This window comes from Pezoporus wallicus, unplaced genomic scaffold, assembly GCF_028554395.1.
Source record: "Pezoporus wallicus isolate ANWC-B61680 ecotype Strahan unplaced genomic scaffold, APGP_CSIRO_Pwel_v1 scaffold_2584, whole genome shotgun sequence".
Taxonomy (NCBI): Eukaryota; Metazoa; Chordata; class Aves; order Psittaciformes; family Psittacidae; genus Pezoporus; species Pezoporus wallicus.
In genome coordinates, this window is record NW_026642851.1 from 3,105,382 (window position 1) to 3,122,582 (window position 17,201).

At 41.2% G+C, this 17,201-nt stretch overlaps 2 protein-coding genes across 6 annotated transcripts in view; both read right to left on the reverse strand.

The window, feature by feature from the left end:
* Positions 1 to 3,139: 3,139 nt before the first annotated feature.
* Positions 3,140 to 6,917, reverse strand: GATAD1 (GATA zinc finger domain containing 1). The gene is made up of 5 exons (XM_057432752.1): positions 6,611 to 6,917; positions 6,357 to 6,482; positions 5,774 to 5,833; positions 4,178 to 4,361; positions 3,140 to 3,430 (listed from the first exon to the last, which is right to left on the reverse strand). Exons 1-5 carry the CDS (start codon positions 6,800 to 6,802, stop codon positions 3,240 to 3,242), a joined length of 753 nt encoding a protein of 250 aa, XP_057288735.1. The 5' UTR covers positions 6,803 to 6,917; the 3' UTR covers positions 3,140 to 3,239.
* Positions 6,918 to 12,258: 5,341 nt separating this feature from the next.
* Positions 12,259 to 17,201, reverse strand: part of ANKIB1 (ankyrin repeat and IBR domain containing 1) — a 96,248-nt gene continuing 91,305 nt past the window's right edge. For 4 of the 5 annotated variants that reach the window (XM_057432886.1, XM_057432883.1, XM_057432884.1 and 1 more), the window contains 2 exons: positions 15,810 to 15,943; positions 12,259 to 15,466 (listed from right to left, as the gene is read on the reverse strand). In XM_057432886.1, coding sequence (XP_057288869.1) covers positions 14,714 to 15,466; positions 15,810 to 15,943 — 887 coding nt within the window. In that variant the 3' untranslated portion in view covers positions 12,259 to 14,713. The remainder of the gene's footprint in view (positions 15,467 to 15,809; positions 15,944 to 17,201) is intronic. The other variant, XM_057432887.1, reaches the window with a different exon arrangement.

The window sequence follows — 17,201 nt, forward strand, 5'->3', positions numbered from 1 at the left end:
CTTCAAACACACCAGGAGAAGATGTCTCCCAGTTAAAAAATATGCTTGCTATTAAATTCACATATGCATTTAATGACTTCACGTAATTTAGCAGGTTTATGTTTACTACAGGTGTGTACGACTTCAGTATTTTTGCCTGTAACCTTGCATAACACTCAATTATTGTGCTAATTAATTATTAACAGTGATTATTAATGCTGTGATCTGGCATTAATAATCTTGCAAGTCAACTTCGCAAAACTGAATTTTAAGGAAAAGGGCCTTCCTGGATATGGCAAAATTCACCCGTGAAGCACAGCACTTGGTTTTACTCCATTTCAACTGTGCTATGTGTCAGTAGAATCAGTGAGTCTTGATATATACTTGCACAGTTGTTGAATTATGAAATTTTGAAACACTGGTATAATGGTTGTGTATGTTTCTGTTAAGGACTGTGTATTTTAATGAGAATACTGAAGTACTGAATCAGGTGACAGTAAAATTTTCCTAAACTTTTGCTGACAGCAAAATGTTTTCATCTGTTCATGAGATCTCTCTGATCTCAAACAAGACTTTACATCTCAAACACCTGTCTGTATCTGAATGCTAAGTGAGTACTTTCCGCCCTAGCCTTCTCTATTCCAGGCTGAACAGTCCTGGCTCTTACCCTCTCCTTGTATTTCAGATGTTCTCATACCAAATTAAACAGGTATTAAACCCTGAGAGGCTCCTTTAGATCTTTTCTCTTGCAGCTATTTACATATTTCTCAAGCCTCATTGACAAGAGGAAGGCCTACATGGCCTACATCAATTTGAAAGAAGACATCTGGTTCCCTTGTTGCATGCCTTCATTATCTTGAGAGTCCTTGCAGCAGTATCCATGACTATCTCTATACATAATGGAATACTTGTTTGACAGACCTGAAAAGGAAGCAAAAGGGACCTAATTCAGCTGCAGCAATTTCAGGATTTATCTTTATGCATGTCACTGATGTTAGTTTGTTAATCACCATCCCTAACAATCTTGGGGGGTTCAGAATGAGTTGGCCAACTACAGCTGAAGACAGTCTCACTGTGCTTGGTGTCCCCCAGAAAACCCTGACACACATGACTATGTCAAACACTTCAAGCAACTCCATGTGCGCTTCCTTAGATATACCAATGTGAGTTACCCCATACCATGCAGTACCTGTAATCACTCTGTCAGGGGGAGTACCAGTTGGTGTGTATCAATCACCCTGCAGCAAATGAAACAAATGTTTGAGTGCAGACCTCCTTTCTTAGGTAAGCGACAGAACTGAAGCAGATTCACCTTTGTTTTACATTACCTACTACATTATTTGATAGTTTTGCTTTTACAGTGTGGTTCTTCATGCCTTTTTTTTTTTCCCCTTTGAAATCAGATGAGAATACACCCTCCTTAAAGTTAGTGCTGCTGGTGATACAAATGTAGTGAAGGATGACATTTCTGCTTTCATTTCATGGTGGCAGTGCTCACAGTTCTTTGCTTCTTCCTACAGAAGTTCCAGGTTTTCTATCCTGTACCTGAGCTCTGCTCTTTGCTACTGTAAGTAGAATACTTATAAAACATATTATTTTTCACAAGAATAAGACATTATCTTGCTCCAAACTCTTTTCTCTTGCTCAAGCTTTCAAATTACTAAGGCAATCCTGCAGTCAGTATGACCTGCTGTGTGATGCAGAAGGGTGCTGAGACCTATGCATCAGCAGGTCGTTCTGTGAAACAAACTTCAGATCACAATCCATACACCGGTATCTCTCTAAACTGTCCTTGTGATATTACAATTCATTGACAAACAAAAAGCAAATGGCAAGCAAGTACTTTTCATTTGGTGTAAACTGTAGAAACCCAAAAAACCAGGAGTGAATGTGAGCATCATTTTCTTCCCTCTTCCTACAAGGATTTGACAAGGAAAGCCGCTGAACTTTAAAGAGGTCAGCCAACAGAAGAGTACAGCTCCATGGATCATGCCAAAGCATAACCAGCACAGGGACTTTACAGTGATCCCGAGAGAAAACCTTGCGAACTGCAGAGAAGGGAAGGAACACATTGAGTAGAGGGAGTCACTCTGACTACTGTGAATCATGGAATCATAGAATATTTAGGGTTGGAAAGGACCTTAAGATCATCTTGTCCCAACCCCCCGGCCATGGGCAGGGACACCTCACACTAAACCATCTCACCCAAAGCTCTGTCCAACCTGGCCTTGAACACCGCCAGGGATGGGGCATTCAGAACTTCCCTGGGCAACCCATTCCAGTGCCTCACCACCCTCGCTGTAAAGAATTTCTTCCTTATATCCAATCTAAACTTCCTCTGTTTAAGTTTGAACCCATTACCCCTTGTCCTATCACTACAGTCCCTAATGAAGAGTCCCAGCATCCTTTTTTTTCATTTGAGTTACTTGGGGCTATGTTTCTTGTCATTATTAATTGCAAAGACTGAAAAAAACCCCACAATTCAAAATGAATTTTAAGAGACCAAGCTAATACACACACAGTAAGAATGAGAAACTCCAGTTATGGGTCAGTGCTGGCTTGCTCAGGAAACAAGATATATTTATGCCACAGGGATGCCAGGATGGCAAAGCCGAATATCATTAATCTTTAAATCTGCAACCAGCTTTCCAATAAATGTATCCCCTTAGATAAGCAAAGTTCAGCAGGTAGCTATAGATATCGGTGCAACAGAATCCCCTTAAAAGGTGACTGTTTAACAGAGCACTGCCTTGAGGATGATAGATTTTAGTCTGAGAAGTCTACAAGGATCGCTCCTGTCCAGTGTAACAGACAACTGTTAACTGTATCCCTGACCAAGCTCAGTGTTTATCTGAAGCTAGTCTTAAATAATTCAAGAGGTAAACAAGAACTGCAGTCACAGTTAACTAAAGTAAGTATATAAAGTGCTGGATAATTAAGAGTTTGTCTTTAACTCCCTTTTCTGGAAGATAAGTCAGCAAATAAAAACACTAAAGGCAGCTTTCAGAATTTTGCTCACCATAGTTAACATGATACTTGTGGTTTTGCCCCCAAATGAGCAATCATTTCTGAAGAACAGAGCACACAAATGACTCATGAAATGAAAACTTCTACTTTAAAAATCTGATATAATTTAAAATAAATACCATAATCCATAAAGTAAAATGAACATTTTATAATTATTTTAAACTTCCTGTATGGGGTTCACAGACCTGCGAATACACCCAAAGTAACTCGTGTCCAAAGTATTCCTTAAAAAATTATAAATTATTGGCAACAGTTTCTTTAATGGAGATTGCAGGAGTAGGTCCCACATGAGTCCATATATAGCCCTTCTCTGGTCTTGTGGGAACAGTGGGGAAGGGAGACGATCGAGATTTGAAATATTCTGAAGGTGCATGACAAACAAATTCTAAATATTCCATTTTCCTTGGGAGGTCTTCTTCTGGTCCTACGGAAAAAGAAATAATCTTCAAAGACAAAATTTTAAGGCATAAAAAGGGAAAATGCAGGACTTACTTACTTAAAAATACTCAACAGCAGCCAACATCCCTTGGAGAAATGTGCCTTTTCAACCAATGACTTCTCTGGGAAAGTAGCCTCAAATACTAGGCAAGAAGAAACCTCTACCTTTATTTTTGCTGGTCTGCTCTTTTTGGGTTTTTCTCCCCCTGCATTTGAAGCAGTCAGTTATTTGAGTGAAGTACTTTAGTTAATATTTTTTAAACAGACACTATTTGTGGCCTGCCTGTCAAAAGGACTTTTCTGAATTATTCATTTTATAATCAACAGCAGAACACTCTCTATGGCAGTGTTTGCACTGTTACGTATTTTAAGCAGCCACGATGGAGATCAGCTGATTCAGGTCATTTTTAAAGAAACAGCTTAGACTGGTACATCAGGTTTATACTGTGATAACTTTGATTCTGTCTATGGAGTCATTTGATCTTTAAAGTTGCAAGACTGTAACTGTGCTCATGAGCACAAACACTCAGGTAATCACACTCACTGCAGCAGCGCTCATAGTTTTATATACATATGAAAGATAAAAATGGTTATTGAAGTAAACGAGATGCTTACAGGATCAGGGTCTAAAATGCGAATCTCAACAATCTAAAACGTTCATTTAAAGTAAACCAACTCTGCATTAGTCAAGGCACATATAAGTAGCTGTATAAAATGAAGGCTTAGAGATTACCTATGATATAGGATGCTGGGTCAAAACAGTCTTTGGGGCTGGCTTGTGTAGGAATGAGCCAGGTGAGCGCAGCACTCTTTTCACAGTATTGGTCCTGAATAAACCCACGGATCTGAGCATAGTATGTTTTTCCATCCTGCTCATCAACCACTGAAACAACATCTCCAATTTGGTAGTATACACCCTAGAAGACACACAAGCAATAATTAAATCAAACAATCTGATTTTAGAAGCTTCACTTTGCAATCACGATTCATCTCTTAAGTACCAGTATCTTAAATTATCTCAAATTACCCCAATCTTGAAAGATAGCCTTGATTCGGCCACATGCAAAAGGACAGTGGCTGAGTACTGTCTCACCTAAGCAGGCATCCACACTGTGTGTAGTCACCCCATGCCTGGGAGTAGACAGTTTCATTCTGTAAGCAGGAGGATGCAACACCATCTTCCAGAACAAGTAACAGGTAATTTCCCTGTGTGTGAAGTTCACTCACTTTAATGTAAAGGAATCCCAAAACACACATCCACCTCCTTCTGTGGTGCTCTGCGATGTGTGAGGCTGTGCAGCAAAGGCAACTCACTTCATGTTATAACAGCTTTGCACAGCACACTGCAGTGACTGCACAGATCAAGAGTTTGCCAAGAATTAGCCAGGAGGATTTTAAGATAGCACGAATACAAAACCCCCAAACAACCTCCTTGATAACACAGCAAAGTACCACAATAGAAACGTTTTGCATAAACAGACTGGGTTAAATAAAACTTCTGATGTAATTTTTTGGAATTTCTGATAAACAGCCCTCTTCTCCCCCCAAATATAAAGAAAAAGCGTTAACTCTTTTTTGAACTAGTCAACAGCAGAGATTCATCTGGGATGCCACACACGAAGCATCAGGTATACAGAGCATATACAGCCCAGTGTACCACTTCTCTTCTTGCTGTGCAGTCTCCTATTGGCTATCCTGACCTCTCCTGTGAAGGAAAAGGCATTTCAAACGGCTGGTTTGTACTACCAGGAAACAAAGGCACATTTCAGAACTTTGAAACACTAACACCTTGTCGTGCTGGTGAAAATGCTCTCAGGCATGAACGTGTGAAGGCCTGCTTCTGCTTTCACTGCAATAGTCGACAGACCTTATTGCGAGGGTGTTGGAGGCTGCTTGCACTCAGCTCTGGAACAGGAGCCAGTTTAGACGTTAGCGCAGCACAACCCATCCCCTCTACAGGCAACATTCTCTGCAATTACGGTAGGAAACATCATACAAATTTAAATAACCAGCTACAGTCACTTCTGCTTGACCTCTGCACAAAAGCAGAAGTCAGAGGTTTAAAAACCCTCACTGCAATCATCACTAAGGAAACCAGATCCATCTCTTTCCTGAAAGAAAATGGGACAATGAATGACAACTGTGTAAACTACTGTAGTAAACTACCCTGCAAGACAACCTAATAATATAAGGCAGAGCAAAATCCTCCACAACTGGTAGGCAAGGAAGCACAGGAAAGCACCCCCAGTGCTTTCATTATCAGCGGTAATTCCTGAAATTGGAAATAGGAACAGCAAGGTCTTTTGCAAACAAATTTCAGAAACCATACCTTATAGAAGATTGATTCTGCTGTAATTATAGTGGATACAGATTCAGGAGCCTTGATGGGCTGAAAAAAGAATGTAGAAATGGAAAATCATGAGCACTAACGCAAGCCAGACATGTAACTCCAGGCTGATTTTTTTCCCTTTTAGCCCACATGCCGATACATTACCTTCTGGTAGTAAAGACAAAGAATCAGGTGCAAACATTTCAAACGCTTGCACTTTAAAATCGAAAATAAAGCCAACATTTCCACTCCGGGGATTTCAAGCGGCGCAGTGAGGACTAAACTAACTTGTTTCTAGTTACACAAACCTCCTTCCCTCAGGGAACGAGCACGAAGGAGTGGGTGCCGTGCGGACCGGTGCACCACAGCCCAGCGCGCCCGTGCTACCCCGGAATAAACCGCCCACGGCCGCGGTTATAACCACGTCCCGCCCAGGATTCAGGGTGATTTCGGTGAGCTCCCTCTGTGCTCCAAGGCAGCGGGAGGCTTCCCTGCGGGGCGGGACAGGGCTCGGGACCTGCCCGCGCCATCCCTGTGCCCGCCGCCTCCCGACCCGGCCGCAGCGACCCCCGCAGCGCCTTACGTTCTTCAGTTTGAAGATGTGCCTCCGTCCCTTGCCCTTCGTGGAAACCTTCTTCTCAGCGGCGGGCGCCGACTTGTACTTGGTGTTCCTGAGCCGCGCGGACCGCCGGTGGATCTCCTGCTTGCTCTTGGGGGGAAATTGCCGAATAAGCACAAGGGAGGGCGCTGCCCCGGGCGCGGGTACGGCCGTGCCGCCCCTGCCCTCGCCGCTAGAACCCAGGCACCAAGAGGGGAACTCGGTCCGGACGCTCTCACCTGCTTCCCGGCGCCGCCGCCGCCGTTGCTGTGCTGCGCGGCGGAGGAAGTGGTGGCGAAGGCGACGGGCCCGGGCGGCGCGGAGCGGGCCGTGCAGTTGTTGCACAGGATCTCGCCCTGGCCGCCCTTCTTCCACATGGAGGAGGACGTGCTGCGGCACACGCTGCAGGTGGGCTTCAGACCCAGCGGCATCCTGCGGCCGGCGGCGGGGCCCGCGGCCCCTGGTAGCGAGACGGCAGGGACGCGGCGCCAGCACCGGCCCCGGCGCCGGCCCCTTCCCTTCCCGCCGGCGGCGGATGTGGCTGTGGAGCGGCGGGAGGAGCGGGCTGGCTTGCGGCCCTGCCCTCTGCTGGCTGCGGGGCGCTTCCTGCCGCCGGCAGAGGCTTCAGTCTAGTTCCTTCGCTTGGCCTCGCCTTGCCCGGCGTCTGCGCCCGCCGTGCCGAGCCGCGCGGGGCACCGCCGGCTGCCGGGCCCGCCGCTCTTGGGCCCTGGCAGAGGCTGCCTGCGGCGCGGCCCACCCTTGCCGGCGGGGTCGGGGTCTGGGTCTCGGCTTGCCGGGAAGGCTGCAGGGGCAGAGCGGAGAGCCATGGGGTCCGTGTCTCGGCAGCCTGAAGGCTGTGTCTGCCAGAAGTGGCAGGCAGCGAGCGCTGGCTTCAGTCCCAAAGAGAAGGCGTTCCTGTCCCAAGCAGGGCACGTCTCTTGCCTCAGCAGAAGCCGTGACGAAGAGAGCAGTCCCGGTGAGAGCCAGCGGCAGGCAAGGGGGACAGCCAATGGGTATATCAAAGCACAGAGGCTGCCGCTGGTACCTGCTCCTTTCCTGTTTGCGGAGCGATGTCAGACCCCACCGCACAAAGGTGCACAGCTGTCACCCTTCCTGTCGCCAGAAAATCAGAGGACAGAAGAGGGATGAAAATATTTGTCATGATTCAGGAGGACAGCGACAGTGGTTCACACAGGAGCTTCAGCCCTCATTAAGCAAACACTCCCTCTTACACGGGCCCTCGGTCCCATATCCGAGCTAAATGCGGGAACCATGGATCTAACAGTGGTTCCTCATACCGGTGCCACTTATATGGTCCCAAGCCATGCCGGGTAGGTATTTCTTTAGTCTGATGTCGTGGAAGAAATGTCCACTCATGCATGAGGATTTGCAGCCTTTTAATTTCCTTACTCGGCCTTCATCCTTGGAAGTCATTTAAACCTTTGGTGGAAGTTGAGTTGATTTCCTTTTCTTGTTCTCAGTGAACACAAGGAACAAATCATCTTCATAACATTTTAGATAAAGGAAAATGATCTTGCTTAAAAGAAAACTCTTATGTAAAATAGAGGGTATTTCACTCACTGGTGGTGTGGTAACAACTGCATAATTAACAGAGGTTATTTGCAGTGATCTGTTTACAGCTGCTCCCCTCATGCAGTGGCTGGGGTGCTTGCCTGGGTTGGTACTGACTCATGGGCAGCGGCACTTAACCTCTTGCACCCCTCTCCACCAGCTTTGCCTTTCTTGTCTCAGGTGCCAAATTTATTTCCTCGTTTTGAATGTAACTCTATTTTACTTTCACCTCCTTTCAAGTTGTTCATAGTTCCTGGGCTGTTAACCCCCGATTTTGTGAGGTTTGGTTTTTGGCCCTGTGGGACATGGCTAGGTAAAGCAATGGCAGAAAAAACGTACCATGACTACAAGTACTTTGTTCTTTTAAAGAACATTAAAGCTGTCTCTCAAGTTACTTTATTTGTAGTCTAACATGTTTCTGTGATACAGGAGCGGCAAAAATGCACTTTTAAACAAAAGTCAGCTCTTCCGCACTTGTCATATATTGTCAGTTCAGGCTCTCAGGATGTACTTTGGTAACAACTAACAGTTTTTCACCATTATATCTTCTTGCAAACAGGGATCCTGTAGTACAGGCTTTCTGCTTAACAGGTTATCTTCAGAGGTTACTGTTTGTGCTTCGTTTGCAACAGTTCTTGAGGATCTTGGATCAGTTTTGGGGTAAATTCTCAATCAGGATTTGAAGTGGTGGTTCCAGCTAAACTGTGTGCCACTAGAAACATTTCAGGCTTAGTTTTAGCCTTTCCAATGGTGATGCAATGACGTGGTCCTTGGGTAACCACGTCACTTTTGACTTTGGGATTATCTCTCTCTTTGCACTAGTGACAAAAGCAGATACTGCTGGTAACTGTGACTTTGGGAGTTCATTTTCTTTATGCACAATTTTTGTTACAGAATGTTTTCATGTCTCCATTATAAACCAATATGACAGCTGTAAGCCAATACAGATGCCGGAAGGCACAACATGCACATTACCACTGTGCATGTAAATTAACTTGTTAATCATATAGACTTTAATTAATCAGTAAAAATTAATTAATTAGTAAATCTATATAAAGGAGATCTGCCAGTTGTAGAAAACTGCATATGAAGTGCAAACCAAGTTCAGTTATTTACCGTTGCCAGTTTATTACTGTTCTATAGCTCAAAACCAGAAGTTTGTCCTTTTCCGTCAGCTGCACATAACAGGTTACATGGGATTGTCACTGTAGCAGTTTTTTATGAAGCCCCACTGCTTCTGATGCAGTCTCAGCTGTGTTCTTTAAAGTGGTGCTCAAGTCCTTCCGTGGCTGTAGTTCTCTGTATTGCATGGGGAGTCCCTGTTTCCAAGGAGCTGTGTAGTTGGAGCCTTTCCAAGTTCCTTAACAGTGGCAGGCCCACGGTATAATTTTCAGACTTTTTTTCTCTCTTCATACATTAGCCAGAGGACCTGCTGTAGCAAGCAATAAACTGAGCCAGAGTTTCATTTAGTATTTCCAGTGGGACTTCACTGCAGTACCTGAAATGTTCCCGGTTCTGACCTCAGCCACTCTGGCCTTTGGCATTCTTTGTGCCATCCTGCAACAGCAAGTGTAATTGGGAGTACGAGGCAATTATGAGTATACCTCATTTTCCATGAAGCTTTGCAGCACATTGCAAAACTTAGAAGGGCTGACAAGCATGAAAATAGCAGTGCAATAGGAAATGATGAGAGGACACATTTTCTTTCTGTAACAAATTGCTATTGTTTCAGTGTAAAGATTTCCAGTTTAAGCCTACAGAGAGTAATAAAATCAGTTATGAAAAATGCTTTGTCCTTTGTTTTTTTTAACAGTAGCTACAAATAGGTTATGTCCTATTGGAATCATAGTCTTCAGTATTTTGATAGTATATCTAATTTAAATATCTAACACAATGTCAGAGAAGAGCTATATAGTAGCAAAAAGTGCAAAAGCCCATCAAGTCTGGCTCTATTCAAGGGGAAGTTACTTCATCTAAATATCTTACATATCTCTTTGTATAATGAATAAACATTATAGATATCATAAAGGCCTGCATCCTAAAGCTTCTGTGCCATGTATATTGTGCTCACTTTGTGCAAATAGAGGAAATGTGGTCTTTACTTAGATCATTAAAGAAACTACTTTACTGCCTTCCAGGACAGAATTTATCTAAAACAACACGGTATGGGATTGGATGGCTAAATTATAGCCAAGCAGAATTTGGACTGCTGTTCTCCGTAACATTCTCTATATGTGCTTCAAAACCCAGAACTGTTATTTGAAGTAGTGTCTGCTGCTGAATAAAGACATCATGGTCAGGAGGGCCTCCAAGTCCAGATGCCTGACCAGAAATTTAAAGTATTTTTTTTCAAAAGAAGTTTTGTTGTTGTTTTATTTTTGTTCTTAAATTGCAGAATGTGAAGTTTTCGACTATAACATATACAAATCCTAGTATTCTTTACAATTGTTTTAGTGAATCTCAGCTGGCTAATTAACATGACATTGCTGTTTGTTTGCATCCCTGAAGGTGATGATGTTGGCTATATGAGCTGCCATGCTAAAAAAGTAGGGACTGCCTCTGGCCTCTGCAGAGTAAAAATGCTGGTGTCCCAGTGAGACCTATTTTCAAGTAGGTCATGGTAAATAAAATTGATCTGGTAATTAGAGCATAAGTTACAGGGGCCAAAATATAACTGATGAATAATTTGCATAGTTATTCTCACTGTTGCTCACAGGAAACTCCTTGGGTTCATAAACTTACAAATACTCCTTAAAACTATTCAGGTAAAGGTAAATAATTCTTATGTAGTGAACAATTCTTATGTAAAACCCCCAAGATAAAATTCCCCATCTCTTTTCCGGTATCTTGTGGAAAAGATGCTTCTGCTTAGATGAAAATATCACTATCATCTGAATCCTGAAGATGATGTATCTGCAGTACTGAACATCTATCTGGATATATTGAATACTTTCTTGCTTGTATTCCATTTATCTGGATATTCACACAAATGATCTAAAAGAAAAAAACAAACCCAAACATATGCAGAACACCTTCTCAAGTTTGTATTTCACTGCAGAAAGGATTTCTGTAAAGGTCAAGAGCAGCATAATTTTAAAAGAACACATCCTGTTAACAATTAACTTTAACCTTTTGTTGGTGAGATGTAACATTACATGTCTATGAAGAGCTGAGGTAAAAACGGCCTTGCAGTTAAGATAGGAAACATGTTTTTTACTCCATTATTCTATTTTCAGTATTTTTTATAAACTACTTAAATTGTTTTATGTTGTTATATATTTGGAGAACAGTATAAATTCTTTACTTGCCTATTTTTGAAGTGGAAGTATACCATTGCAGAAAGCCAAGCTTTGTCCTCATACAAAGACTGACAGCAAACACAGCTTTATGCAACATTTGCAGGGGATCCATCTCCTCCTTTTGATGCACATCTTGTGCTTTACTCTTCAGTTAGGGGGATGAGATGGTTAAAATTACTCAGTTTTGCACCACATCTACATCTTTCTAGTTTCTGTTAGAGCCTCTTGAGTATTACAGTGGGATGCTTTGTATGTGCTGGGAGAGGGGCAGAAAGGAGGTGAAGGCAATGGTGAGATTTACCCTGACAAACACATCTCTGAAACTGGGCTGCGGTGGTGTCCAGTTTTGAAGCATGCTGTCATGATTTTAAACACCTCAGAATCTATGTTTTAGATTTGTCTAGTAGTATGTTTTAGATACCATAAACCCCCAAATTTCTCTTGTGATACTCATGATCTTAGTAGTCTTTGCTGACTGCAGCATATGCAGTGACACCACAGCAGCAGGTGATGGAAAGTGCCTTGCGGTGACTAATCCAACCTCATACATTAGCTTTCAGAAGCTCTCCCGCATCTTGGCATGCTTGTCAAGGAAGCTAATTAAATTACTGTAGCAATTAACAGAATAGTTTAGTGCCTCTTAATGTAACCTGGAATTTCCTGGTAACAAAAAAGGAGCCTGGATATTAAGTGGCACTTAAGTAACACTAATTAACAGGATCTCCCTGAAAAAGGAGCCCCCCACTCTCTTTAGCACCGTTTGTAATGACAAGGCATTACTCTCCACAAAAAAGCAAGTACACGGTATTACTGGAGCAATTAAGACAAAATCGTCTATTTTAGATTTTGTTTTAGAAGCTTAATGAATATAGGTACCTGATATTTACAAGTCAAAACATTCAACTTACTATGTGCTCCCCAGCTACTCTGCCACTGGACTGAACATATCCTAATAATGTCTGTCATCAGTCTTAATCTGCTACAGTAAGTCCAAAATGTAATGAGACAGAACGGAATTAGTTTAAGTAATAAATGTTTAATCAAAGAATTTTACATATTATTAACAGCATTCATTTGGCCAAACATCTACATGGTTGTAGTATCCTACTTGTATATAAAGTGGGAATGTATCAAGTATAGACTATGAAAGTGCAAATAACAATTCAAGGTTAGAGTAATTTTTTTACATTATAAAATTAACAGGTTTACAAAATAGTCTTGCCAAACTTTATTTCTGAATTGTAAAGTCAATGACTATGGTGTTAAAATAAGTACCAAGAAAATACAAATTTAATAGGCTAATTTCATGCTCATAAGAGTAACACAGAAACAATGGATATACTGCACAACCTAACCAAATTACAAAAAACCAGAACCCACAGACTTCACAATCTTCACAGAAAGCATTCTTACATATCTTACTGTAACTCTGCAAGACATCTCAATGCAATACACGATCTTTTTGTGAGAATCTTTCTGTTCAGAAATTACAATTCAAGGAAGCTATGTGAGTTAAACAACTTTCAGACCAATTCGTAACCATTCACCAAGAATTGCTTTAGTTGAAGGATTTTATATCACAGAACAATTTAAAATAGGTATTTTTCAAAGATGTCCAAAGGATTATTATTATTTCAGGAACAGGGCAGCTAGAGGAAAAGTTGAAGTTATTTGAGACTATTCTATTCCATTCTCTCTAAAGATGCTTGCAAAATGAACGAAGTTTTTATGGGGTAAGGGTAAAATATTCTTATTTAATTTTTTACTAATACAAACCTTGCAACTTCAAGGTTCAAAAGCTGGATTGGCATGAATCAGTTACCAAAACACTCACTTGAACTCACAGTAATCAATACATAAACTCTGCTATTATGACACTTGCCTATACACACTCAGTAGTAATAAACTTTTATATCATATCAACAAATCTCTGGTAACAGTTAAGCAAAACTTAAAACGGAGTGTATGTCATTTGCTCGTGTTATGACAAGTTTTGATTATATGTAATTAAAACAGCCATTTGAACAACTTACTCTAGTTGTAATTACATACTGTACCATTGTATCTCACTAACTGTAGATTGATGCTTTTAAGCAAATCTAAAACCAGTATTTTTTATTTTTTTCACGGTACAACACCTAGGAAAAGGGGTTTTGTGGTTTCTTTTTTATTTTTTATCTTTATTTTTTTACACTAAACAGTAATCACACAGCAAATGAGTATTGTGCAATAGAACAAATACCTAGCAGTGTTTTGTTTATGCGAAAACACTGACTGAACATTTAGTTATTTACTGTAAAGGCAAGGCCATGGGTGGTTTTATGGAGGTCTTTGCAATTAATAGCATAGTTACTCCAGAACAGACACTGAATTTGAATTACTTGTTTAACTGTGGCAACTATCCGGTTGGGTTAGGCAAAGGCACCGTAACATGTTGAGCAGAATGCGTTATTTGAACTTCAATTGTGGGACTGGCTGATATATGAAAATCCTGTATTCCTACATCTTTATAAAATGTTATCATTAAAAGTAATTGCACTATTAGTGCATAGAATGCTTTGTAGAATTATGAAAAGAAAGAACTATGATTGCACTTCCATTAAAGTGTCTCTTAAAATACAGCATAGCTGTGGCTAACTCACTGTATTTTAATATTTAAAATAACTGTTTAACAGCAGCATTAGGTTTTATTAACTTAAGATACAGGCTACATTTAATTAAATGCAGTCACCATGGCAACACATGCCAGTTTAATTTAGAGAAGCAATGCTACCCAGTGGTTTCTTTCACTGCTAAGAATTGTGGGATTAGTTTCATAGAGTAACACTGCACTGTTTTGTTAGGCTACTGCCAGCTAACTATTCACAGTTTGGCACATTTGGACTGTAAATAGACATGAAAAAATCTTTGATTTTAGTGGGAAAGAATATCCCCTAAAACTTGTTCCTGGAGCAGTACTAAGGAGAAGCATTAAATACCTCCGTTCACACTGCTAACAAAAATGAAAAATGAGTAAAGAAAAGTTACAGAAAACAAAAAACCAAAATGCAAACAAACTGCTAAATGTTATTTTGGTGAAAGAATGAGTTCTAAAAAATGGAATAAACTATTTCTTAGGAAAACCAACCAAAATCATCAGTGTAAGCCTTTAATCTGTACTTTCAAGTTAAGGATCATCAACCTAAGGCTAAACAGATGCTGCATCGTATTAGGAATGTGGAGTACAACCTACTTATTCCTTCCTCTTGAGAGCAAAAAGGCAAGTACTACCTAATTAAATGCAAAGGATATTCCCTGAAAGGTTCACATTATTATGAAGAACTACAATTCAAGAGAACTCCTAAATAATCCGATGTTACGTCAGTGGTTACAGCTGAGCTGTAATTATGTGGATCAAAGCCTCCATAATGCTTACTCCACATACTGTACCATCTGTCACTGCCATTCATTTACTCCAGATTTAGTTTTTATTCATACCAGATGCACATGTTCAATCCATTCACTTGAGGTTTGAGGAGTCTGACTTGAAGCATCTCCTGAAGCATCCAGCGTGCTTGTTACCTCCCTGTTACTATCACCACTTTGTGATCCCATTTCACCTGGAATAATGTTTTCTTCAGAAGTACTTTCCTCTGTTTGGGTTCCTCTGCCTTCATTTTTGAGTGCATCCTCAAATAGTGCATGCTCCTCCTGAGGCTCCAGCCTTGTGTCTGTAAGATTTGGTTGACCTGCTGACCCATCTTCAGTACTCGGTTGCTGTGAATCCTCATCTGCTTCAGTACTTGTTGAAGGGATAAGAGCAATACTCTGTGGGTTCATGTCATGAAACCAGGCCATAATGTTTCCAAGTAGATTTTCACTGGTATTGGGATCTTGACTGCTGGAATCAGCATCACTGGATGTTGAGTATAATCCACTTCTTATGTCGCTGCAAGGGTGTGAGTGAAGATGATCAGCTGAAAAGGGATCATTGCCTGCCCCTAGTCTCATCAGGCTGTCACCAAGTTCTAACAGCTCAGAGCTGCTCAAAGCGCCTCTTGGATTATCTATACTTATGGGAGCAGAGTCCAGTCTTGTAGGCAAAGAGGTACCTATTGCTCCTAAAGATGCCTCATTATTTAGGAAGTCTCTAGTTTCTTCATCTATGGCCAAGCCAGATTCTTGTAATGATAACTGAATAGCTAGCAGAATGTTTGGGTCATCTTCATCCAAAGAACTCAGAGCCTGTGGAAATACACAAGGTTGCTTTCAGAATAAAACTTTCATCTTGTTACATATTCTGGATGAAAAGTAATTTGGGCTCAAATTGCAAATTCATTCATTATTCCTACATGTCATTTATCAGAATCAATTTTTACTGACACAGCTGACAACATAATTTAAAAGGTGCCTTACATTAGAGATTGGTTAGCATTTCTTACCAGTGTGAATGTGTAAGTTGTTGTCCTAGGTTCTCCCTTTCCCATTGAAGAATTAAGACAATTTATAGAGACAAAATGACACAGAAAAGCAGACCAGAGGAAGGCAAGCAAAGCAGAGAGAATGGAAAAGAGATTAGGGGAGATACCTGAAGAGAATCCTGGTTTTCAGAGCGACTGACAGGGGTATAGTCATGAAGAGAAGAGCTGTGCAGAATACCCATAGAAGCTGAACTCACCATGGAGGTGCCATGTCTTCTACTACTGCCACCTTCCTGAGTGTCTGTTTGGGCAATTGAAACAAAAATGGTTGAAGAACCAGCAAGGAAGCTTTCCCCACTATCATTTACTGGCAGAATCTCTTCCTTCCTTTTGGATTACCTCTGTCTAATTTTACTCCTTTATTCATTCAGAATGAAATAATTCAAAACATTCCTTCCACATTGACTCTCACACAGTGGTAAAACCCCAGTTCCACTGTTTAAGGAGTGACTGCCTGGCTCGTTTGTGCTTTTCTGCTCACAGTGCCCTTCTTTTTGTCCCTGAAAGGATGGAGTATGCCATCAGGAGCATAAGCCTGTTGTCAGGAGGGGCAAAGTGCTTTTAAGGCACACAGCTGATTATGGGAAAGTTCTGAAAAATACTGCACACGGACAAAATACAGGATACATTTACCGGTGGCTTACAAACATTTGTCCATTTCTCTATTATTTCAAAGACAACAACCCAGCTGTAATGTTAACGTTACATTTACCATTAACATTTCAGCACAAGTAAGAGTTGTTAGTGCAATGTAACCTCAGCAATTACTGACATCGCTGTTTTCTTAAAACAACCAACAAAAAGAAATAAAGGAAAATGCTGTTTCCAAAAAAACTGCCCTGTAATAAAAATCAATGTAACTCTTTTGACTTTGGCAAATGGAATTCTTCACTTCAAAACTTAAAACGAATCAAGGTGAGACAAACTAATTCTCTTTTGTATGCTTTAACAGTATGTCCTGGTCATCATTGCAATATCCAAGTGTTCAGTCAAATTCGAGTCCTCAAAATAACAAGATGGGTTTGCATTTTACTTGTAATAGGGAAGGCCTGAAGCTCAACAAAATTCTTTTTACTGTTTCTAAAATAAAGAATGTGTTTATTTCTCCTCAGCAGAGAATTTCTCCTTTTGTTTTTAAAGGACATGCTATGTATAGGGCTTAAGTTCATGAGACACAGCGATCCGAGTTTCTGCAGCATGGCTTAGAGACCAAGCACACAACTGGCAGCTCTGAAGAAACAGTGTCATAGTATGATTTGGATTTGAGCTATTTTTGTACCTTTGCAAAGGTCCTGGCAGAACGGAAACAGCCCAGACAGCCAAGCTACAATGACCTTAAGGGACTGCGCTACCAGCCATAGCGCTGCTTTGAAGAGCATATGCTGTAAGTCACAACCCCTGCCAACTTGTTTCCTGGCTGTCTTTGCCAATACAGGATTTTCTGAGCAGGGTTTTTGGAATACAGCCTTGTGACTATCTTCCAGCAGGCCTGTAGCAGG